The 26,095-nt window shown below is 35.8% G+C and overlaps 1 protein-coding gene across 7 annotated transcripts in view; it reads left to right on the top strand.

Moving 5' to 3' along the window:
• Positions 1 to 26,095, top strand: part of ST18 (ST18 C2H2C-type zinc finger transcription factor) — a 141,478-nt gene that overhangs the window by 73,936 nt on the left and 41,447 nt on the right. For 5 of the 7 annotated variants that reach the window (XM_081070192.1, XM_081070194.1, XM_081070191.1 and 2 more), the window contains 7 exons: positions 1,127 to 1,918; positions 8,218 to 8,352; positions 10,341 to 10,431; positions 11,481 to 11,585; positions 14,033 to 14,226; positions 16,441 to 16,652; positions 25,397 to 25,642. In XM_081070192.1, coding sequence (XP_080926318.1) covers positions 1,127 to 1,918; positions 8,218 to 8,352; positions 10,341 to 10,431; positions 11,481 to 11,585; positions 14,033 to 14,226; positions 16,441 to 16,652; positions 25,397 to 25,642 — 1,775 coding nt within the window. The remainder of the gene's footprint in view (positions 1 to 1,126; positions 1,919 to 8,217; positions 8,353 to 10,340; positions 10,432 to 11,480; positions 11,586 to 14,032; positions 14,227 to 16,440; positions 16,653 to 25,396; positions 25,643 to 26,095) is intronic. The other 2 variants (XM_081070196.1, XM_081070197.1) reach the window with 2 other exon arrangements.

The raw sequence follows: 26,095 nt of genomic DNA, 5'->3' as shown, positions 1-26,095 counted from the left end.
CCTTTTGAGACACAGAAATGGTCCTGCTTCTGGGTGCCATGCTCCCTAGACTACACCTCGTGTTGGGCCAGGGTTAGGTCACCAGAGAATCTGTACCCTTAATTAGTGTGTTTGCACTGGGACAGGCTTAGTAGGCTGACATATATATTTGTACAATCTTGTCACACCAACTGGGCCAATGCAGAGAGTGAAAGAGGGTGACATTAACAACTGTACTGAGACCACAGAGATCCAGTGGACCATCCTAGACAGATTGGCTGTTGGGAGCTTGTTACAGGATTCCTTAACTGTCAAGATGCCAGTTGGCCCTGTACTGAGAAATAGATAGCATTCAACATCCTCCAACCATCCCCATCTCTTGTCTCATTTCCTTTTTACACACATGTACACAAGTACCAGACCAGAAAATGTGTTACTTTTTAAGATATTATTTGATCATGCTAAATTTCTCATTTGCTTGCATTTTCCTCAGCATGGAATTTTCTTATGACAATTATGAAAGTGGTCAGGAAGTCTTGAAAGCTTCAGAAATTTTTTAGTTGTCATCTCTATGTAGATGTATTTTAGTTAACATTCCATAAAATCTGAAAGTATGAAGATAAAAAACATAAAACATAAACCAAATAAGCTTTGAAAATATATTGTCATGCTAACCGAGAAATCTTATGAGTATTTCCTTTATAATGTATAGTATTATGTATATTTGATTTCATTCTAGGTGGCTAAGATTTGCAAATATAAGAGGTACTGTAGCAATAATTTCACTGTTAGCAGTCTGTTATTGTTATGTATCTACTTCAGTACCCTAGAAGCACTTAGACCTTAATATACTGAACATTCTAATAGCTCATTTTTAAAGGTAATTCTCAGAATATTAAGGTGTAAGTTTTGTTTTGTCTTAAGAGGATATAAACTTTTCTCCCAATATTTTAAAAAATTGACAGACCCTACATACTCAGATGTTTCATATATATATATATATATATATATATATATATATATATATATATATATATATATATATATAATTTCCTTGATTTTTTTTTGAAAATAGTTCTTAAAATAATTTTAAATTATTAAATAAATTTCATCTTGTTTTTCAAATATTGGTTTTATTTTTCCATAGAAGAAATCATGATAAAACCTATGGATGAGAATATTCATTCAACTGCACAAGAAAACTCCAATGGGAAGGAAGACAGATATGGCTGTTACCAAGAGCTCATAGCCAAATCTTTAATGAACTTGGGGAAATTTGACAAAAATGCATCTGTTCAGACCATAAATGAAAACTTAAATGACAGTGGTATCCAATCTCTAAAAGCGGAGAGTGAAGAAGTAGATGAGTGCTTTATGATTCATTCCAATGATGGAAAAGACAAAATGGATGACTCCCGGCTAAGGTTCTGCTCCTCTGATGACAATGAAAGGAACACTGGAAGCGCAGAGAATGGTTGGGACAGTAGCTCCAACTACTCAGAAGAAACCAAATCACATAGAGGCCCAAAATATATTTTAGTGAATAATAGAAAAGACCTATTGGAAGTTCCCGAAATAAAAACTGAAGGTGACAAATTTATCTCTTGTGAAAACAGGTGTGATTCTGAAACAGAAAGGAGAGACATACAGAATGCTCTTATGGAACCACTGGGTGGCAAAGCCCAGCCTTCATTCCCTGGGATTGAAGAAGATGATAACCAGTGCTTGGCAGCTATGACAGAAGAGTCTGTTGACCTGGAGAAAGCAAAGGGGAACTTAAATTTGCTGGAGCAGGCAATTGCTCTGCAGGCTGAGCGAGGTTGTGTTTTTCATAAGACCTACAAAGAGCTGGACAGGTTTCTACTGGAGCACCTAGCCGGGGAAAGAAGGCAAACCAAAGTTATTGACATGGGTGGAAGACAAATCTTTAGCAGTAAACGTAAGACATGTCTTTCCATTTATTTTAGAAATAAAATTGCTTTAAGTTCTGGGGGGGAAATTAGTAAGATTTGATTACCTTTTCCAGGTAGTATTTTGACAACTTACAATTTAAAAACTAATTTATATTATAAAATAAACAATTTCTTTTTTTCCCTACTCTCTAGATTGTTCTCAGATTAAATTTACTAGTCAGCTTTATCACACACGATAAAAGGATCATTGCCTCTATTTCTTTTAATTTGACGGCTTCTTAAAAATACATAGTACTTTTTAAAAAAGCACTTTATTGGACATGGTAGAAGTACATTAGTATTATTGGATTTGAAATCATTGTATTAGTCAAATCAATTTCAGAAATTTAGTTTTTCTTTCCCACCCACTTTCTGGAACCATCTGACTGCCTTTGAGCTTCAAAATAATGTCAAACTACCAGCAAGTCAGGCAGGATGATCTGATCCCTCTTAGAATAAAACTGGATGTTAATGCTTTTATAAGCCTATGCTTTTCACAAACTCTCTAACCCAGGGCCTACTTGAATGAGAGATAAAATGTGCATGGAGAAGACTACAATTATTCCTCAGACTTTAGGGAAATTGTGGTCCTTCTTTCATAAAGATAATCCCCTCCTTTACCCTCCCAGCCTTGTACCAGGTGGGTTTGGTGATGATTCCTGCAGTTAAGTGAATTTCCCAAATGGTGATATTTAAGTGCCTAGAAGGCTGTTGAAGATGGGTATTTCCAAGATCCCATCAGGCTCACTCTTCCAGAACTTGATTTTTTTTTAAAGCAAGTTTCTAAGATGACTCTTGGACACTCTAAAGTCTGAGAACCACAGAATTAGGGCAGGAGTATCTTAGAGAAGATCAAGGTTGTGGCCCCAAAATGCTTATGAGAATAATGTGTTAGTATGGTTTAGATGTTCCAATAGCTGATATTTATGCAGAAATAAATGATGTAATTTGTCCTTTTAAGACCAGTTTAGCACTCACCTCTAATCTTGTCAGATATCCTCTTGCAGTTTATAAAATAATGACATATGGTGAGGAGCAAGATAATGCTATGCACATATATTGCCAGTGTTGGGTTGGAGACAGAATATTAACACTGTGTTTAGTTCTGTGCACTCCACTAATATGCAACTGTTGAACTTACCTGTGTGTGTGTGTGTGTGTGTGTGTGTATGTGTGAATGAACTATGAAATCAGAAAAAGAGATGATATTTACTTCAAATTCCTCCAACCCATAATTTCCAATATACTTGATTTTATTCATTCTAAGATACATAGTTTCCCATTTCAACATCTCTTAAATCAGAAGGATGTGCCATGATTTAATTTTCAATAGTTTTTTCTTCTTACTAGCACACAAAATGATGTTTCATCTTACAATTCATAACTGCCAGCCAATAAAATCCAGTATTTGGAGAAACTTTAACTACTTGTGCTTTAGTTTAAAATATTTGAAGTTTTGTAGAAGTTTTAATTTTTTTGTTTTCAAAAATTAACAAAGAAATAGAATCTGGGCTTGTAAACACTTCATGTTGGAGACTTAACTAAATTACTAATGTGGCTGCATGAGTCAATAGTATGTCTTATTGGGTAGGGTACATTTGTGCCGTGGGGTGTTAAAAGCCTATGCAACACAGAGACCACACTGGTATAAAACAGACAAAAAAAAAAAAGATATGAAGCTCACAATACAGGGAAACTCTGCAAGCTTAGCCCAGAGGATGCCTACAGAGTCAAAATTAAGTATTCACTTCCTGTTTCTTGTTCCAGATGTTGGAGCCAGCTGACTAAGAGGCACTATTTTCTCTGGCATGCATTCCATTTTTCTTGTCCTAAATGAGAGCTATGCTCTCCATAACACCATCCTAATTTTCCATACACCTTGGGCATGTGACTCTGCTGTTAAGCAGAGAAAACTAGGATTTTAAAATATCATTTTACCCAAGTCTTCAGATGAGTCAGCATTTCTAAAATGAAAAAAAAGTTTGGCTCTCCTGTTGCTACTACTAAGCATTTAGTGAGACTTTAGGTCACAACATAAGTAGTCATCATACAATTTATTATACAGCCAAGGACACTTTTAGAGTGAAGGGGAGTGATATGAACAGTCACACAAGTATATCAGGTGTGAATAGGACAGTCCCAGGCAAACCAGGATATAAGGTCACCTTCATTATGTAGCATTCCACAAAGAAAATCAAAGAAGAAAAGCCAGGTCTGAGAGTCATAGGAGCTCTTGCTTCTTATCTTGCAAACAGGTTCGGCCCTATAGAGCATTTCATCAGCATCTTTTTTTCACTCACAGAGAAGAGGCTTGCTGACAAAGGTGCATGATGGACTGTCAGTGGACCACACCTGGTCAGGTGCCAGCCCTGCCTTATCTCCCACACCCTCTCTGGCTTCCTGTAGATAAATAGTGTGGCAAGGAGGAGAAATGCTTGATGCCAAACCTTTCAATGTGGTTTAGAAATTCGGTCTCACCTGGATGAGATCCAAGAGAGGAAGGGCACCAAAATACACATTACTTCTCCTTTTTTCTAATTCACTTTCATATTTCACTATCATCAAACTTCAAAGATTTTGACTAGTGGTCTACAGATATTACATGCCCAGATCAACTTGAAATTTTGCAATATTTTTGGATTAAATAAAATATATATCCAAAAAATCATAGACCATGTCAAAACTCTTAACATGTCCCTTTGTCACAGAAAACAGAGTACATTCTCGAAATCATGGTATTTAAATCCTGTCTCTCATTAAACAAAAGTGCCTGATGCTCAAGGAACTCTTTCCACTGTTCCTTTCTCACAACTTAGAGCTTTCTTTTCTCTCTGCACCCGACCCCCTCATGCATGATAAATTGAAGGATCCTTGGCTCCTCCCATTTGCTGAAACCAGGCTGCCAAATAATTGCATTACATACAACCTGCTGTGCCCATCTGCCCATTTATAATCCAAGGACCATTTATAAATCCAGGACCGTTTATAATCCAACAACTGGATTGACGTGCTATCACAGAGGCATGCCTGCTCAACACAGTAGTCGACCCTGGAGACAGCTGCCGCCTCCTGTGACATTGCCCTATTCTTGGTGCCTCGCTTGGAGCAGGAGCATACATGCCATCGACCCTGCTCGGGATTCCATCATCCGCAGTTTTCTGGCAGCAGGATCATATAGATTATTTATTCTCACTCTCAGCATCAAGTGTGTTCACTCTTCATACCTCATGTTCTGAAAAGCCTCCAGCTGCTTCCATTCCACATTGGTCCTTTCCCCGAGGTTTTCATACCTGTTCTGCTTCTGGTTCCTCTAAATAACCAGAATGCTGAGTGACAGGCTTGCCCCAATGACTGGTATCATCCCATGCAAGAATGACGGGGCAGTTTGGCATACATAAATGCATTTCTGTTTTAAGTTCATCTACCATCTCAATCACCATTACGAAAATATCTAAAGAAGGCCTCTTCTGTGTTAGCTCTAACCTCCATGGTATTCATGTTAGTCCTGATTTATTTTATATATTTATAGAACCTTTAACCCTCAGCAATGTGTGTGCCAGAAAATTAAAACCCTAAGCTTATCATCAGCCCTCCCCCTCTAAGCTGCAGTCCAATGGCAGCCTCACAAAATGTGTTAGGAAGTGTCCCTATTCCCTGCCTGGCGGCACCTGTGATCCCCACCCCCACCCCATGTTCTTGGCAGCACTCTGTTCTCCAGGCCACTCAAGGCAGCCTCCACTCTTTGTATTTCCATTCTCTCTAACTCTCCCACAAGAACGATTCTTTGCCAAACCTTATTCCTATTGCCTCCGTTCTTTAGTTTCTGCATTCAGAGTAAAATCAACAGTTTCTTCTCTGTAGTCACTGCATATTGATCCAAAATGACAACCCACTGGGGTTTTGAAATTTTGGGCCTCTGCAGCACTGACAATTAGTTGGGCATGGCACCAGATGGCAGTCTTGACTCCCTGTACTACTCATCGGAGCAGATTCCACACCTGTCTAGGAGCAGGCAGCCGCTGGGACCTGAGCTTTAGGGCCACAGGCTTCCAGTGACCCACAGTGACAAGGCCAGAGAAGTATTTCTCAGATATGGTGGCTTCATTGTTTTGTAATTTTTTAAATTAAAGTTCATTGGGGTGACAATTTTTAGTAAAGTTACATAGATTTCAGGTGTACAATTCTGTAATACATTATCTATATCTCTTATTGTGTGTTCACCACCCAGAGTCAGATCTCTTTCCATCACCATATATTAGACCCCATTTCCCTCTTCTAGATCCCCCGCCCCCCTTAATCTCTGGTAATCCCTGAACTATTGTCTATGTCTATGAGTTTTTGTTTCTTCATTTGTTTGTCTTGTTCGATTATTGTTTTCAGTTTTATATACCACATATCGGTGAAGTAATATGGTTGTCTACTTTGTCTGCCTGGTTTATTTCACTTAACATTATAATCTCAAAACCCATCCATGTTGTCACAAATGGTGCTGTTTCGTCTTATCACTGAACAGTATTCCATTGTGTATATATACCACAACTTCCTTATTCATTCTCCTATCAAAGGACATTTTGATTGTTTCCAAGTCTTGTCCAATGAACATAGGAGCACATATATCTTTACAGATAAATGTTTTCAGATTTTATGGGTAGATAGCCAGGAGAGGGATTGCTGGGTCATATGGTAATTCTATTCGTAATTTTTTGAGGAACCTCCACACTGCCTTCCATAGCAGCTGCACCAATCTGCATTCCCACCAACAGTGTGTGAGGGTTCCTTTTTCTCCACAGCCTCTCCAACACTTGTTATTATTTGTCTTGTTGATGACAGCCATTCTAACTGGGGTGAGGTGATATCTCATTGTATTTGCATTTCTCTGATGATTAGTGACGTTGAACATTTTTTCATATGTCTATTTGCCATTTGTATGTCCTCTTTGGAGAAATGTACCTTCAGGTCCTCTGCCCATTTTTCAATGGGGTTGTTTGTTTTTTGTTGTTGTTGAGTTGTATGAGTTCTTGTATATTTTGGATACTAGCCCCTTATCGGAGGCACTGTTTGCAAAAATCTTCTCCCATTAGGTTGGTTGCCTCTTTATTTTGTCGATGGTTTCTTTTGCTGTGCAGAAGCTTTCAAATTTGGTATAGTCCCATTCATTAATTTTAGCTTTTACTTCCCTTACCTTTGGAGTCAAATTCATAAAATGTTCTTTGAACCCAAGGTCCATAAGTTTAGTACCTATGTTTTCTTCTATGCAGTTCACTGTTTCAGGTCTTATGCTTAGGTCTTTGATCCATTTTGAATTAATTTATGTATGTGGTGACAGATAGCGCTCCAGTTTCATCCTTTGGCATGTGAAAAAGCAGAGGTGATAGGGGACAGCCCTGTCATTTTCCTGAACATAGAGGAAAGGGCTTCAGTTTTTCACTGTTAATTATATTAGCTGAGGATTTGTCATACATGGCCTTTATTATGTTAATAAAGGTATGTTAAGGTATTTTTCCTTCTATACCTATTTTTAAGTGTTTTCATCATAAATGGATGTTGTATTACCCAAAGCAATATACAGATTTAATGCAATCCCCATCAAAATCCCAATGGCATTTTTTAAAGAAATAGGACAAAACATCATCAGATTTGTATGGAACCACAAAAGACTCTGAATAGCCAAAGCAATCCTAAGAAAAAAAGAACAAAGCTAGAGGTATCACACTCCCTGACTTAACCTTGTACTACAGGGCTACAATAATCAAAACAGCATGGTATTGGCAGAAAAACAGACACACAGACCAATGGAATAGAATTGAGAATCCAGAAATAAACCCATATAACTATGGACAGATAATTTTTGACAAAGAAGAAAAAAACATAGAATATAGTTTTGAACTTGGCTTTTTCCAGACTCCTTCAAACGGAGATAGCTTTGGTTTAAATAAATTCTTTCTCGCTTTTTTCTTTCTTTTCAGGAGCCTGTGCATCCTATGGTGTGGAACTGATTTTTCATAATGAGGCTGTAACTACAAAATGTGACATGACAACTTAAAACCATCTCTGTTTTAACACTCCCTTGCCCTGTGTCAGCCTTTGCTTAGGAAACTAAGAAAATTGAAAACATGTTTTATGTTTCCACAGGTCTTAGTTGAGGGTCTTATTCAAGGCAATGTGAGAAGAGTGTTCATGATGATAAACTGAATAAAATGAGAATGTCACACTGCAAGGCCACTCTATTGAAAGGGAAGGGAAAGAAGAATAACCAAATGAATCTCTCAATTTAATTTCTCTGTAGATTCACCAAGGCCTGAAAAGAGGGAGACCAAATGTCCTATCCCAGGGTGTGATGGCACAGGACATGTGACAGGGCTCTACCCCCACCACCGCAGCCTTTCGGGATGCCCTCACAAGGTGCGGGTTCCCCTGGAAAGTGAGTACTACTTATCCCTAAAAGAAATAGGTGCCTTGTTATACATGCCATGACATCACAACGTAATCTTTCTTCTCTTATTTGGAATTAGAATGGAAATATAAAGTTTTCTATGTGTCAAGATGATTTTCATCTAGCCTGGTATTTAAAATATAGTGTACTAATAGAAAATTTGGGGTATAGTCAGACCAATAGATCAAGAGATGACTGACAATGAGAAAATAATTTGTTACTCACAGTACTGGAGAGGAGGTGGCAGGCCACACCAGGCAGGGCTACCTGAGAAGCACCTGGGTTAGTCAGGGGCAGAGGGAAGGGGGAATTATGGGCAAGAGCCTTTATTGTGGTTTCCATGGGAAAGAGCACAGTAAGCAGGTTTAGGATTGAAAAGTTTGAATTCTTTCAGTGGGCTCTGGGATTTAGGGGCATTCTATAATTGTCTGGTTTCTGGCTCTTGGAGATTAGAGCGGGTGGAGAGTGTCCTAAAGTATAAGAGCCCCGTGAAGGAGGCAGTTGGTTGAGGGCTCAGAATTAGTTTGTTGTATCTATAAAGTATTTACTATCTCTAGGAGTTAGGTATCCCTGGGAGGGACAATCTCTCCAGGGTTAGCAAGGCCTCAGATGTCCAAGTATCAGGATACAGAAAATAAAAGACATGGATAATAAATACACTGCGGGACTACAGAGCTCTTTCTCACTTGGAGGCATAGTTTCCTGAAGCCACAAGCAGTGTTAGCCTCGGTACATCATTTAAATATGGAAAGTGAATCACATCACCAATGTCCACCCGAACCACTTGGCACTTAGGGGCATGTGATGTCTGTAATGTTGCCTCAGAACATCCTACAGCAGCTGAGGGCCCCCTGATCAAGAGCAAACTTGAGTTAGTCTCCCCACCCACAGCCCTGCGATGAGCTAAGAAACTGAAGGAAAAGGAAAGGGCTGCCTCTTAAGTTCTGAAGTATCTGTGTCACATCTACTTTTTTTTTATTAGTTTCAGGTATACAAAGCAATGTGATAGACATTTACAGCCCTTACAAAGTGATAACCACTCCCAATCTACTACCTCTTTAACATCGTATATAGCTGTTACAATACCATTGGCTATCTTCCCTATGCTGTACTCCACATCCCATCCCATGGAGATATATATATATATATATATATATATATATATATATATATATTAGTACAGCATATAATATAGTATATGCATATAGTATAGTATAGCATATATAGTATATATATATAATCTACTATTTGATTTATTGATTTTTAAATATACTATTTGATTTATTATATATATATACATATATATATATATACATATATATATATATATATGTATATATATATAAACACCTCTTAGATCGTACAAACCACAGTGATATAAAGGCCTCAACATTACACTTCTCAAAAGCATTTTTTTAAAGCACTGAATCTAATCATCTCAGCACTGTCCCACTAGATTAGCAGTTTCCCAAACTCTTTACCTGATTGTTCACCCAACCATTTTCTCACCAACAATTGAATGGCAGTGAGGGTGGAGAGTAGGGGGCGATGGACAAAGTTTCAAAATAATATCTTAGGAAATAAATAAAACTATATTCAGAACTTCACAATGTGGGGAAAAGGAAAAGAACTACTATTTGACAAATAATGGTTTCCATTCATTCCAGGGAAAAACACATAAATGTGAAAGGAAGGTTATGAGCTTTTCAGTTTAAGTTAAATATAAGCAGAATAGTCTCATTTAAGTCTAGTGTTAACCATAACATGAAGTTTAGATAAACTAAAACTTGAACAAGCTTGCTGAATTTAATTTTTGAAGTCTGTATGTGCTCACTTACTTCAACCCGAATGTATACGGGGAGGGAGCATGGTGGATTATGTAACTAAATTTATTTAAGTTGAGAAATCAATTTGTTAGTGTGTTATGTATTTATGGTATATATATTTTTTCCTTTTATGTGATATTTTGTTCTTAGTTCTTGCCATGCATGAAAATGTGCTCAAGTGTCCCACCCCAGGATGCACAGGAAGAGGGCATGTGAACAGCAACCGCAATACCCACAGGAGGTAATTGTGATGAGTTTCTAATCATTTTCATTACAAATGTAAGTGGGAGAAACTTTCCACCTAGAAAATAAGGAACTAACAATGTGTTATCAAAATTACTGGATCAGTATCAAATACCTTACCACTTGAAATACATAAATATTTGTCAGAGAGAAAAAAAATTACCTCATTATTTACTTTCCTAGAAATTTTCATTCAGCAGCCAATTATGCTAAAAAAAAAGTTACATTTGAAGACTATGGTTACATATTCAAATAATCATACAAGTAGAACATGTTCTCTTTTGCTCTGGACCATCACCATGGCTATTTTGACATTGAAAAGAGTTGCTTATGGGGTATCTTTAATCCCATCCAATAAGCATTTAAAAGGTATCAAAAGGGCTTCAATATACTGTGGTTTTAACTATAAACCTGGTTGAAAGTAAATATTTCCTTTCTTTGAGATTCATCTCATTGAGACCACAACTAAAAACACAAGTGTGCATTTATATACAAATATATTGTGTATATATAAATAGTTTTGGTGAAATGTTTATTGTTTTGTGTGTATTTTATATTACGTATAGATTATATGGTCTTGAGATACTATTTGATTTATAAGCATATTGCCGGAAAACTTCATATTCTATTCTTTCAATTTAAACTATGATATCAAAATAAGTCCTTACTATTTTGCTAAATATTCTTAGATAAATCATGGAACTATCATGCTAACATTTATAGTTAGATACATTGCAATTGGAATAAGCACATTCAATCGAAAATATTATGAAGTTTTAGAATAATTTAGTTATTTTTTCCTTAAATAATATTTTGATTTAAAAAATGAATTTGTTATTTATCATCTCTGAGATGGGGTTGAGGATCAGATGTTGACATTATAGTTTGCAAAACTGTTTAGAATCTTTAGGTATGAGAATGGTACTAAGAGAACTATTAACATGAATTAACATTTAGTGTGTAACAAGTATGTTGTGAGGTACATGCCAAAGCAAATTACGTCATCTTTTTAACTTAAATCTTCCCACTTTTTTTTTAAAAAAACAGTCTTTCTGGTTGTCCAATTGCTGCAGCTGAAAAATTGGCAGTGTCCCAAGACAAAAGTCAGCTTGATTCTCCCCAAACCAGGCGGTGTCCTGAACAGGTTCACAGGTATGACTCTCCCATGATGTCCTTGATACTCTATTTATGCCATGCCCCTACACAATGGCTCTGTCACTCCTCAGGCACCAGTTCACTATAGCCTGATCTTCATTCTCAGCTACCAATATCCACTCGAGAGGCTGGTCCGGTTGATCATACTGTCATTTAATGAAACTTCTAGACTCTCCCGAAGTTTCACTTGAAATTAATCTGTATGCAAAGGCAACATAATGTAGATTAATCTGAAAGAAATAAAGTATATGATAACATATATTAATCAAAATTCTGCATCAATAAACAAAACCCATCCGACTAGTCAAGTAAGCTTTTCCTTATGATTGATTTATCCTTTCTGCCCAGAGAAAATGCCATCAAAAATCACCCATACCCACTCAAACTGTGTGATGTTATATATTCATCCTTCTGTTCCACATATACATATAGTTTCTTTAAAACAAAAATTTATTCCAAGAGTTGATAACTACTGGTAAAATAGTTCCTATTGGTCCTGGATGCTTCACAATATATAGTAGTTTGGATAACCTTACTTATAGCAAAACAATAAATTATGTATGATGCCACTTAATGTGAAGTTGTACTTTTATTAATATAAAAATCATATATGTTAAAAAGGTGATTTCAGGATTAAAACAAATGACCAGATCTTCATTGTTGTTACTGTATACTGAAATGCAAAATAATAGGAATATTTTTGTGATATGATTTTCCTTAATATTTGCATCTATAGATTTAATTAAGAGTCAAAATTGGCATTCAAATCATTAGTGAAGACTATGTCAAGTGAAGAACATGAATCACTGAATAGCTAGCAATTTTAAATCTTATAAAAGTATTCTTAGTTAGTATTACTGTATTCTCTAGTTTCTCTCTAAGTAGGTTATTTATCAAATATAGAAATAACATTGTTTCATTTTGTTCATTTCTTAAAAAATAAATATCATTTTAGACTAGAACATATATGCAGCATTAGGAGTATTGACCATGGTACACATACAATAACAAGATAAACTAATCACTCAAATATTTTTGTTTCAGCTGAAAAAAAATTACCAAATCCCCCTCCCACCAAAATCAAAAGTTTGACATTCTGATGAGTCGGGCTTGTTTTGGTAGAAAAAAAGACGATATATATATGTATACATTTTTTTTGATATTGATTAATTCTCAAAGGTATATTTGTTTATGCAGGTTTGCTATTAGACCACAGCACAACATTTGTGTTTTCCTTGGCTGTAATAGATACTGTATAAATATGATGCCTTTGTTTTTGTTTTTTAAGATTTGTTATATTAAATTTATTGGGGTGAAATTGATTAGTAAAATTATATAGGTTTCAGGTGTACATTTCTATAATACATCATCTATATATCACGTTGTATGCTCACCACAGAGTCAGTTCTCCTTCCATCACCATATATTTGACCCGTTTTCCCTCTTCTGCCACACTCCTCTTACTCTCTGGTAACCACTAAACTGTTGTCTGTGTCTCTGAGTTTTTGTTTCTTTGTTTGTCTTGTTCTATTGTTGCTTTCAGTTTTATATCCCACATGTGAGTGAAGTCATATGGTTCTTGAGGTTTTCTGCCTGACTTATTATACTTAGTATAATAACGTCAAGATCCATCCATGTTGTTGCAAATGGTAGTATTTAATCTTTTCTTACTTATGCCCTTATTTAATCCAAATATAATAATTTTAAAAGAATATTTAATTGATATTTAGCTTAGATTAGGATAATTTTGCTGAAAAATATGATTATTACAATACAATAGTTTTGATTTATACTGAAATGATGGCAATTTAATATATAAAATATTGAAATAGTATTTAAAATATTATTAGAACTTACAAAAACATTCAAGGAAGGGGAGAAGCCTAAAAAGAAACTCACAGTTCAGGAATCAAGTTTCTGGTGCCTATACTGCCCCTTTCAGGTGTTAGGCTCCTGCCAGTTCTAATGAACAGAGCAGACAGGGCTCGGCATCTCTTCTTCTGAACAGAATATAATGACTTTTCCTCACTAGTTACAATCATGACTTTTCACTGCTAATTTGATTAACAGTCCTGATAAGCGGAATGTGCACACCTTGTCAGTGCCCTAATAATAGTTATATGGCGCTTTTCTCTCAAGAGCTCACAGTGCTAACATATATCAAATACTTGTTCCTCATGACATTTACATAATGGATGGAACACTGCACATCTCTTTTTCACCGAAGCCTCACTTTAGAGGCTTCACCAAGAGCCCAAAGTCCTTCCTCCCTATCTCTTACTCTTGGTGCAGACCTTTCTGATCTGTCATGCTGTAATCACAGCTCTTTTTCAAAGTGCAGTGTCTCTATGAGTATCTACAGGCATGACACACCTGCTCTGCTTTAAATTCTGATGCTAATACACTCATCCATAGTTTCATCACATTTCTTTTGAACTCTTCAGGACAAGCTTGGTGAAGCAAATTGAATTCAATTTCCGATCACAAGCCATCATCTCTCCCAGAGCCACGGTGTCAAAAGAACAAGAGAAATTTGGAAAAGTACCATTTGATTATGCCAGCTTCGATGCCCAGGTTTTTGGTAAACGCCCCTTCATACAAACAGGTCAAGGACAGAAAATGCCACCATTTACTGAATGTAAGCTTTGAATTCTAATACTTATTCAGAAAACATGCATCATGTATATGTATGTGCTGAGAGGAAGCACATATACTCAAATATGCTACTTAATTCTGGGAGGAGAGAAAATACATTGTACAATGAAATAAAATAAACAATGATTAATTGATCAGCATTTTACATGAAGTTACACTGAATATGGTGAATAGTTAATACATTAATTATTCTACAAGTATGGTGCCATTATTGAATCTAAATACAGTAGTTCTAAAGAAAATATTTAATTCACATTTGGCTGGGGTTGGGATTAATATATTGAAAACTATAATAACCATTATGATAAAGTAATTGTAATTCATATTGAAACTATGGAAATTTAATAGATAAAATATTGAAAAACTACTTAAAACATTACTTAAATCAGCAAACGCATTCAGACTGAAGGTAGGGGGGAAAGTGAAAAGTCTAGGAAGAAATTCACCATTTAAGAATCAATTTTTTTCCTAGAAAAAAATATGTGTGGCTGTAGAGATGTTTACCCACAAATTTAAGAATTGATATAAAAACATTTAAAATGTGTTAATACACTGATGCTCACACATTCACGTAGAAGATGTGTTCATAATTCAAACATGCTATAACCTATGAAACTTGGTATTTTTACTAACACATTTCTTCAAGTTGTTTAGAGTTGCTAAATACTGTAATGAAAAGGAGAGAAAGTGAATGTTGGAAATAAACCCAGGATTGATTTCTGCATTATGATGACTTAATCATTAAGGGAAGAAGAAAAATAATTCCCCACTTTGTGTCCTCCATAGGCCATGAATTTTACACATTTTACAATTCCACAGAATCCCTTTGATCTCACACCTAGTTCCCTAAACTGAGTGCTCTTAGGACACAGAGTATGTGCTTCCTTCTGTGATGCTGATCACCTTTTTCAAAGAACTGGAATGCCATGTGAAACCCAGCAGTGGATAAACAGACTTGAAAAAAGCTTGCCCATCAATGAGAAATACATTATACTCCAAAATATATTTTACCTATTCTTACCAAAAATAGGTCCCAGACAACATTAATAACCACTGAGAATCTATTAGAGTCGGGGGAAAAAAATTACACACACACACACACACAGTATGTTTCGTATCTATTTGTACATTATATGTATAGTTTTATACAGTTTTATTATATATACACAAAATATAACATATAACATATATGTTTAATTCAAGTGAAGCTAGTTAAGGGTAATCTATTAGACTCATAATATGAATATTGGTTTAAAAATGCAAAACAGTGAAATTTGCATATTTTTATAATTATAGGCATAACATTTGGTGTTTTAAATTTTGTTTGAAGAAAAATAATGATCAAATATTTAAAATAAACAATATTTACAGCAAAATAAATAACTAAATGCTTTATATGATCCCACATTACATGTTGGGTGTTTCTCCCGTAACCTTGAGTGATGTGTACTAACACCCAGAGTGAAGAGAAATATGCTTAATTCTATCTCTCAGCAATGCCTTGGTACCCACGACAGAAACATAAAACAGAAGCTTAGCCTTGATAAGAAAATTGCCTTTCTGTTCACTTTGAGAACATTTTCTACGTCCTTTACTCAACGTGCTCTACCTGAATATGCAAAGGCTCTGCCATCTATTTAGTTCCATCTAATTAGATGAAGAACAACTTCTACTGGTTTAAGTACAAAACAAACCTGCATATCAAATAATAAAAATGCAATTCCATGTCTAAATATAACTTGTTATTGTGAACATAAATATTGAAAGGATACATTTTTTTGTCTACTAGAATTACTGGTTTTCACACATACATAGTTTGTAGATGTACAAGCCTTAAGCCTCTGTAGTCTCTGATGTGTTTTCTTTTTGTTAGTGTGGTTTTTAATATACAATTTTTGCCACACATGCTGCCAGTGCATCTGCCCCATAACATTAGTTATGGAGTTTTGTCATAAGAAGCATAAATACAAAAAATATTAAGAGGATAGGCATTCTTTCCCAGCAATCACATCATTTGATCTGTGAACTTCTGTGAAAAACAATCTGAATAACCTTCATTTAATGTACCAATGGATAATGGATAATGTTTTAATTTATTCTTCACATATTTTAATGCAAGAAGTTATATCTTTAAAACAAATCAATTTAATGACTAAACCACGTACATGCAATTGCTAATCAAATCTCTTTTCAACAGCAAAGCATTTTTCAAATCCAGGGAAATTTCCTAATCGACTGCCTAGTGCAGGCGCCCACACACAGAGCCATTGCCGTGCCAGCTCTTACAGCTACGGTCAGTGTAGTGAAGACACCCACATAGCGGCAGCTGCTGCCATCCTGAACCTTTCCACCCACTGCAGGGAAGCTGCAGACATCCTCTCCAACAAACCACAGAGCCTGCATGCCAAGGTAGGCCAGTCCAAGAGCCTGGAGGGTGGGCCAAAGACTGAACCGTGAGAATAAACTGCCTTTCATGTTCCTAACCACATTCACTACCAGGCTGCTCCCCGCCTGAAGCACGGCCCCTGCTTGTTTTAGGAAGAGGCTCAGAGGAGCACTAATTAACAGAGTTGACCTAGGAAGGTTCAAGGAGGAGTGACAGAGTGGCTGTTTTTGAAGGTAGTGAACCAAAGTTGGGTGAGAAGTGAGTTATGGTGATTCTTTGGCTCCCCAAAGAATTTTTAGGTTTCAAACATATTTTTGTGTTGAGGAGTTTGGCACACAATAAAAGAGGATTGCCATTAAAATCAGTCTGAACAATGGAAGCTTTTCGCTGTCTGCAATTCAAAGATAGTGGGAAATGTTGGATTAAACAGTGACTTGTAAAATATTTGCAAAATTGACTCATGAAACTTCATTGCACATGTTCCTAGCCTAAGTTGTCCTGGTAATCTCAAAGAACACAAGGTAAATCAACAAGAGATAGTTGAGGGGGACTTGAGAACTAAGGGCATTCAAATCCAAAATCAAATTCTGTGAAATTTATGAAGATGCCACATTTCTGAAGCCCCTGAAGTTAATCACATTTCTCTAATAACCTTGCCTCTCCAACTAACAACAAGAAATCCATATCGATGTTTATGATACCTTGATGAAAACAAGAAACAGAAATCCTCCAAGTCTTGCCTTTTGAGAAGGAGGATTGATCGCTACAGTCACATTAATCCTTGGAGGGAGGGTAGGAACTGCTCATGCCATCAGCAGGAGCCAGTAACTCCTACCTACACAAAGGGCTCAGTTAAAATAAATCACTTCCCCACCTAAATGGCTGAAGCCAACTGAAATAAAGTGTGCAGGCTTTTTTGGAAAAGGGATTTTACCCCTGCTTTAAGTGAAAGATGCCCTGGGTTAAACTCTAACCCAGAGACTTAGGCGATTAAAGGATGTAGCTCTCTTTTTCCTTTTAAGCACAGCCCCATTTCTGGCGTGGTCAGCTGCTCACCTGGGCCATGCCAGGCCTTCAGGAGAGCGGGAATACAGTGCCATGGAGCATTTGACAGAAGAATCAGAATTAGCTTCTGGACAAATCTGAGCCAAGTAAGCCCCAGGAAGAGTTGGTGGCCAAAAAACACTCAAAAACAATTTTTAAACAAATGAGGTTCTTAAACAAAGAAAAACATATCCTCTAAAAAACATAAAGAAAATACCAAGCTGTCCAAATACAAAGGAATCTAAGTCAAAAATTATTTACATAAATGAATGACCTAGGGTACTTTAAAATGCAACATTAGTCATTTTTAAATTTATTTGTAGAAACCTGAATAATTTTTTCCTTTTTAAGGGGATATTCTAATATGCAGGTCTTTGGAGAAATACTAAAATATCTTCCTTCTTAGGACTTCATTATTTGTTTGTGTAGATTGTTCTATGAAAATAAAAATATCAATATTATAATGATTAGTGCTACTTAAATCATTTGAGTAAATGGTTCTAGGCTGAATGCTTTCCATCTGCACATGTAGATTTTTTGTTCCTCAGAATTCTGCCTTTAACCTTTACGTGCTCCCTGTTCTATTAATTGCTGAAGCCAAACAATGAATCAAACAAAGATGACTAAAATTTGAGGACATTTTCCCTTATCAATAGATGTTCTTCCCTTGTAAAATACATTTCTCTTCAGAAAAGTAACGTTAAATTGGCACATTTCAAAAATTCAAATAACCAATTTCCTGTGTATGTTTTTATGTTCCTATTGGGAACACTCTGTGTGCCAGGGTTGTCCTATGGAGCAGATAACACCTGCGTAGTGTTACAGGAATTCCACTGCAGGTCTCAGCCTCCAAACTTCCAACCAAGTCTGAACTGCGGAAGCCAAACCATTGATGTGATGATGAGGATGGAAGAGATAGAACATGCACAGATTGACTTTTAGAAGAAGTTTGTTATTCTGGCAGTTTTAAAAACCATTTTACCATGAAAATTGTCTTGTTTGACATAGTAGTTATTAAATAACATAAATATGGTACCCTACAATGTCATTTCGTGCAGAATCCTTCTTCCAGGCATGCATTTGCTTGCACACAACTGTAACAATTTGCAGAATTCTGTCCTAGTTGGATCCTATTTCTGAATATGGAAGAGAAACGCATAAATTCCAAAACCACAAAAAAATAATTATTGTAGTAAAAAAAGAGAGAGAAAAGCCAAAATAATTAATCCTGAAAAATGGCCTCTGATCAAACAGTGCCCAATGTGGGCCATTTCTGTTGTCAGTGTTGCACTTTGCTCTTTGCTTTCTACTTTACATTGGATTAAGTATAAACAGTCTTCCCCTCCACATTGGATATTAGCCTGATTCTCTTTCCACTATGATTTTTTTTCCTCCATGGCAAGTTGTTAGTATGTTTGTTTCTGATGCAAAAAATCCATAGATCTCTTGAGTTCCCTATTTAAACAAAGGATGTAGAGATGTACGGCTTTTCCCTACTCTTGACTTCTATAGCTGAGCATTTGTGATTTATTAGAGACATTCTGGCAGATGAACTCTTAGCTATACCAACCAAAAGGTCTTTAAGTTCTGGACTGCTCAAGCCCAGGTTAGATTCCATCACAGACCCTGTCTTCAGGCTTATAGACAAAGCAGGACAAAATAAGTGGTCATTTTAGATAGAGAGCTAAAGGTTTTCAGAGATAACACTCCTCATCTTCAGAGGAGGTGTAGGTGGTTTTGCAGGGAATTTGATCAGAATGTAAGCAAAGGCTGATTTCTTATTTTATTTCTATCTCCATCCAGTCCTTTCTTTTACATAATCAGCTTCTTTGGAGTAGCTTATAGAGCCCAATAGAAGAGCAAATTATAGATAATGATGTCACACAGGCATAACTTTTTTTAAAAATTAAGCCTAAGGACACTAACTTCGAAATTGCCTTCATACCCACTTGGGGCTAATACAGATTTTTTTTTCTCAACTGATTTCCAGTTTAGTAAGAGATCTGAATTCATGGTTTTCAAAATTTCTACTCTTAAAAAAAAAAAATTCCTACTCTTATGGAAGATAAAGTAAGCAGAGGCCGTTTTCAGAGGGGCAAGAGAACTCTGAGTTCCTACACACTAAAAACAATGAAGGACAGATGATGTGGATGTTCCACAGTGTTCTCCTTCCAAAGCTTCTCAGCCTCTTCGAACAGCTGTCTACCTAACACTAAAATGCTTCCTTCATCAGCCCCTTCCCAACACTGTGCTAAGGATATCAGTGTTAACGTGGCCCATTACTGCCCAAGCTCAACTCCGTTATATTCTGAACATTAATTTTTAAAGGAATTATTTGTTAAAATACAATCCAACATTACATAACACATCTAAACTGCCAAAGATCACTTATATGTATTAAGTATCTCTTTGAGGAATCAAGTCAGGTGAAAAAATTAGTAATATGAATACTTAGTGTATATCATAATAGTTAAGGTTAATTTTATCTGAAGTATGAGCCCTCTTGAGTCTAGTACTTTCGTTGCTTCTAAGATTTCTATAATGTCCTTCATTTTAATTTGGAATTAATATGAGTTTGTAAAACATGAATGGACCACAACTTCCCCCTTTAGTCTGGTGACTGCTGGTAGTGGTAAGACCCCAGCATTCAATCAAAATGGGCAGTAGGCAAGGAGTGAGCATTCTGGGTTTGTTGAGTTTGCTGAGTGATTTCTTTCAGGCCCGGGAGAACCTGTGCCAGCATGTGTCAGAGACACTCCCCATTTTCCATCCTTCCTCCTACCCTCATCAACAGAGGTAGAAACACACTTCACAGTCTATCTTTATCCTAATCAGTGCTGCTTGCCAAGCATTCTGTTGTTTGTTTTGGTGTTTTCCCCACCTGTTTAGACAAAGTGGCATATGCACAGTGTGCCTTAAAAGAAAACAAAAAATTGACACTTGCTTGAAATGTTTAAAGTTCAAAGTCTGTTTTGTGTTTGAATAAGGCCTAGAAACAACATGATATCATATCACCATTCTTGCTGCCTAATATCAGAAATCGCCTGGTGGCTCTCAGGATGGTTAGAGTCCAAAAGCAGCCTTTTTTGGTAACTTTAACATCAAGACAGATTATATTACATACTGTGAGTGAAATGTTATGAGGGACTCAGGACAAGGATTTAAAGGAACTGACTAATACATGCGTAGGGAAAATAGATATTTAGTAACTGATGCTTTACCTCTGTGTATAGCAGTTTAGGGACATGTCTCTTTTGGTATTCAAAAACCCAATCAAATTATTATTATTAGTTGTCATTTATTGCATGCTTACTATGTACCAGGTACTGTAAATAAGCACTATGCCCACACTAATCCTTTTTAGTCCTTCTAGAAACTCTGTGAAGCAGATATTATCTCATTTTGCAGATGAAGAAACAGTAATACAGAGATATTAAATAATATTCTCCTAGTGGCACACTATAATTTTTGCAGCTGAAATTTGAATTCATGCCTGTTCTTATCTTCTTAAATATTTTGTCTTTATGTGGTATACAGACTGCTGGCCGACCCAAAAGTTTTCACTGGCTATGATTCCAAGTCCCAGACAAAGATTTTTGGGAAATTTCATTTTAATTTTATACTTTATAACAGACACATTTCTCCTCTGAATTCCCTTCTATTTACATTGAGTACATTTCACAAGTTTATACTCTTAATTTAATAGTTTTAATACTCAATTACTATTTAGTAACAATTAGATATTTTCATTTTATTTGTTTATTGTTAATATCTTGCCTGCTTTGAAAAGATAGCTTTCAATCCTGAAAAGATACTCCCCAAACAAATACTCTGAGTAAGAATGAACAAACGAGTGGAGAGATGAAAGCCAGGGTTAATTACAGCAGAAACCTAATCTGAGGTACACTTCCTTTTGCACTTCCCTTTGGCCAAATCAAAAAGAAAAAGATGGTGGGCGATCTATCCTCTCTTATTAATACCTTCTTTCCCTGAAAATAAGACCTAGCCAGACCATCAGCTCTAATGCGTCTTTAGGAGCAAAAATTGATATCAGACCTGGTCTTACTTTCCTATAATATAAGACAGGGTCTAATATAATATAGTATAGTATAATATAATATAATATAATATAATATAATATAATATAATATAATATAATATAATACAATATAATACCCAGTCTTACATTAATTTTTGCTCCGAAAGACGCATTAGAGCTGATTGTCCGGCTAGGTCTTATTTTCAGGGAAACACGGTAGAAAACTTGCCAAAAAAAGGAAAACAATGCTCTCTTATTCTATCAATATTTTGAAAATTAATAATTTTCATAATCAGAACATTTAAGATTATAATGATCAGTGCTACCTACTTAAATCACTTGAGTAAATGGTTCTAAGCTGAATGCTTTCCGTCTTCATGTGTAGATTTTTTTTGTTTCTCAGAATTCTGTCTTTAACCTTTACATGCTCCATGGTCTAAAATTGCTGAAGTCAAACAATGAATCAAAGAAAGATGACTAAAATTTGAGGTCATTTTCCCTTATGGATAGATGTCCTTCTCTTTTAAAATTATAAATTTGCTTTTTTTAACTTCACCATCTTTGAATGTATGATAACATTTTTAATAGTTGAAACAATGTAATATCATCATTTGTCTGGAAAATATCAGAGGAAAATAGCCACAAACCTATTCTCTAATTACTATAACTACAATAATTTCTGTATTTTCCTCTTTGTTCTTCTTCTGGAAACTAATTTCTACCTATTTTTCCTACTTGTACACATAGTAGGGATGCCAGGTTGTTTTCTGTTTTCAGTGCTATGTCTTTTCCATGTTACTATAAAGTCCTCATAATTATTTTAGTGGTCACATAATGTGCCATTAAATAGATGTAGCATAATTTCAATAATTATTTCTCTGTTGATGAACAACTGAGACATTTCTTATTTATAGTACAGATAAGGATTATAAAGAGTAATTAGGTCAACTTTCATTTCAGTTTAATACTAATTTATAACATATTTACTAACTTACTTTTCACTACAAATCTCTTATATGCATAAAATAAGTTCCTTGAGGGCAGGAACAACATAGTTTTTCCATTTTCTTTTCCTCAAAATATAGTACCTTGAAAATATTGTTTTCTCAACAACTTAATGTGTAAATGAATCATAAGTATCATCTGAAGCTTGAAAGTGGATGAAATAAATGGTCTTTGATATGCTTATAAGTTGGAAAGTACTTGAATAGTAGTAAACGTATGCCTACCCTCAAAAAAACTTAAAAACTTAATTTAGATGAATAAAGTAAGGATCCCAAGTAGCACTCTGAGAAATTAGAATATTAAAAGTCTGGGGGGCAGGCCTCCATGTCAGCTGTAGAGCTACTGCCACCTTTTCCCGTGGCCTCCTCCATACCCTCTCCTTGTTATCCTGCCATTTGGAGTTTCAAGCACAGAGACAAGTGATTCTATTGATACTGCACTGAATAAAACTCCATGTAGTAAATGTGTGATCCACCCATCTATGGGCAGAAAGGGACGCTTCTCTGGTATTGTGTGTAATTGTTGAATGCATCTGTGTGCTCACTTAAAGCCCATCTGTACTCTGCTACCCAAACGTGTGGCCCGGCTCTCTCCCGTCAAGTCAGGTGCTCTGAGCAGCCGGCTTGGGCACAGGCTGTAGAAAAGTGCCTCTTTTAAACATTAGGAATGATTTACTTTTTTTTTTTTTTTCAACCAGCTCATGATTACTCATGATGTATAATTACAACAACTCCATTTTTTTTTTTTTAAATTTACTATTTGGAACTTTTTTCTGTAAAAACTAAAACATATATTAGTATTGCCTTGGAATAATTGATATCTTTTTCAGCAAGATCAAATGTGCACTATTTATGGGTTTTGTACTATAAAACTCTGCAGCCCAGTCACATGGCTTCTTTTTGCTAAGCCATCTGTCACAGAGGTCTGGAATTTTATGTGCATGTTGGTTGTGCAGTCTTAACCCAAGTTTTTATTTTTTTTATAAAAAATGTCTGCAACAACAGTATTTAGCAATTTACTTTACATTGGTTATTAAACTTGATTGCTATAGCTCTATTTCATTGCTTTAGTTACATGTCACAATGAAGCCAATAGTTGTTTTGATATGCTCATGACGGAATACATTATTATATCGTGGAGAGAGCACATGGCATTGATATGGTTAATATCTTGGATTTTTGTAACTAAGGTTTATTAATGCTGGTATAAAAATGTATTTGATTTTATACAGATGGCATAAGATGTTGTGGTTACTAAATTATTATCCTGGATAAACTGTACTGTTAAATTCAGGGCTTAAAACTATCACAGGAGATTAAACTATTTACTAAAAAGGACAGAAAGATATGGCCAAAGCATCTTAGTACAAACATATTAGAAGTATATTTGCCTCCCACAAATATAAATATAATTTATAATAATAAAGCACATCTATCTCGTAGGCTGAGAGATTGAAAAATAGGAACTTTGCAGGTAAAACAAGCAAACAGAAGATGTGCTTTTATTTCCTAAATCAGAGGCAAACATTGAATAAGCACAAAGCCCAGCTATTGTGGGCCACACAATGGCAACTCTTGGGGTAGGGATGGGGGATGATGGGGAGGTGTGGGCACAGAGTAAATGGAGACTTAAAATAAATCCCCTGGGAAGTAACTGGCTCGAAATGCGTTAGGGATCTTGCTAACACATCCAAAGAAGACTCCTGCTTTGCCAGCCAAAAGGAAAAAGAGTAGAGAAAGTGTCCAGAAGTTAAATGTAAATTGATGGTGAAAATGCCAGAAAGGTATTCATTTGACCCACTTGGGAAAATGACAAGCATGTTCTTCCCAAGTTCTAAGAATTGTTGCCTGGCAATGTTCACAATTTATGATGCCATAGAAGCCATCCTATAGCATGTACCTTGCAAAATACCCAGAGCACATGGGCAGTTTGTTGGGACATAAACCTAAACAAAGCTTAGCCAAAAGTATCCGAAAAAGAAATGTGAGAAGAATTAGTTTTAAGTCTCATACTAAGTATCTAGAAAATAATCACCTTTATTCTAAAGTTTTCACTGTAAAATTTAAATTCTGAGCAGTCATGCAGGCAGTTGCCACCTAAAGGCCCCCAGAGTGAATTATGGTTTGCATGCCTGCCTCCCTCAACCTGCCCCCCAAAATTCAACAAAGGTTTTCTGGTTCAAATAACCCAGAGTAAAATGCTACCATCATATTGATCTAATATTCCAATAAAATGTCTCTTCCAGCTGGTTATTTTTGCATGTTTCTCATGTTAGAGTTATATTGTGATTAGGGGGAAGGGGAAGTAGTGTTGTGCCTTTTTATAAGCTCAAGCATTACATGGTTTAAATGATGAATCCTGCAAACTAGCAAAGAAGATTTAAAGCTAAACTTAAAAATATGTATAATAGGTTTAGCCAATACATTTAGTATTTGGAACATCTTATTTATGTTAGGCTTACTTTGTTTAAACATAGAAACATGAAGCTCACTAATGGGGCTGCTCTTAAGAGTCTGCCTAAGAATTGAACGTTAGCCACAGCAAATCAGAAAGCTATATTTAAAATCAGATATACTTACATAAAAGCTTGCATTTAAAATTATCCCTTAAAAGCCCCACATGGCTAGGCTATGACTGTAAACTGTTTAAATGTTCTTTCTGTTTCCTATTGTATACCAGGGAGCCGAGATAGAAGTGGATGAAAATGGCACATTGGACTTAAGCATGAAAAAAAATCGAACCTTGGACAAAGCTGCATCCCTAACTTCTTCTAACACTTCTATTCCAACTCCTTCCTCTTCCCCGTTCAAAACAAGCAGCATTTTGGTCAATGCAGCATTCTATCAGGCTCTCTGTGATCAAGAGGGCTGGGATACTCCTATCAACTATAGCAAAACTCATGGGAAGACAGAGGAGGAGAAAGAGGTATTGTTTCAATATGTCAATAAGTTTAAGACAGAGCATGATTGGAGAGTATTATTAGCTTTTTCCTACTAAATTATTTTTCACATTCCTGTTTAGATTATACATCGTTCTGTACCTTGTTTTAGGTTTTGGTAAAGTGATCATTTTCTATATCGGAATGATATTTATGAATGAATCCAACTTTTCCTGTCATTTGCCTAAACTGACATGTTATTATAGTGAATTTTACCCCCATTATGGTTGCAGTTGTGTGCACTGCACGAGAAATTATATTATATATCCTTTCAGATACAGTCGCCTGTAAGGGGCAATGTATCACTCAACACTGAAATGCCAGCTTACGAATTCTTTCTGCACTAGAAGATAGAAAAATGAAATCAATTCAGAGACAAATAAGAATCATGTCAAATTCATTTCCTTGGTTTTGTGAAGGCACTGTGTTAGCATAACTGT

The sequence above is a fragment of the Rhinolophus hipposideros genome, assembly GCF_964194185.1.
Source record: "Rhinolophus hipposideros genome assembly, chromosome: 13".
Classification (NCBI taxonomy): Eukaryota; Metazoa; Chordata; class Mammalia; order Chiroptera; family Rhinolophidae; genus Rhinolophus; species Rhinolophus hipposideros.
Note: the sequence above shows the minus strand (reverse complement) of the source record. Positions and strands in the feature narration are given on the sequence as shown.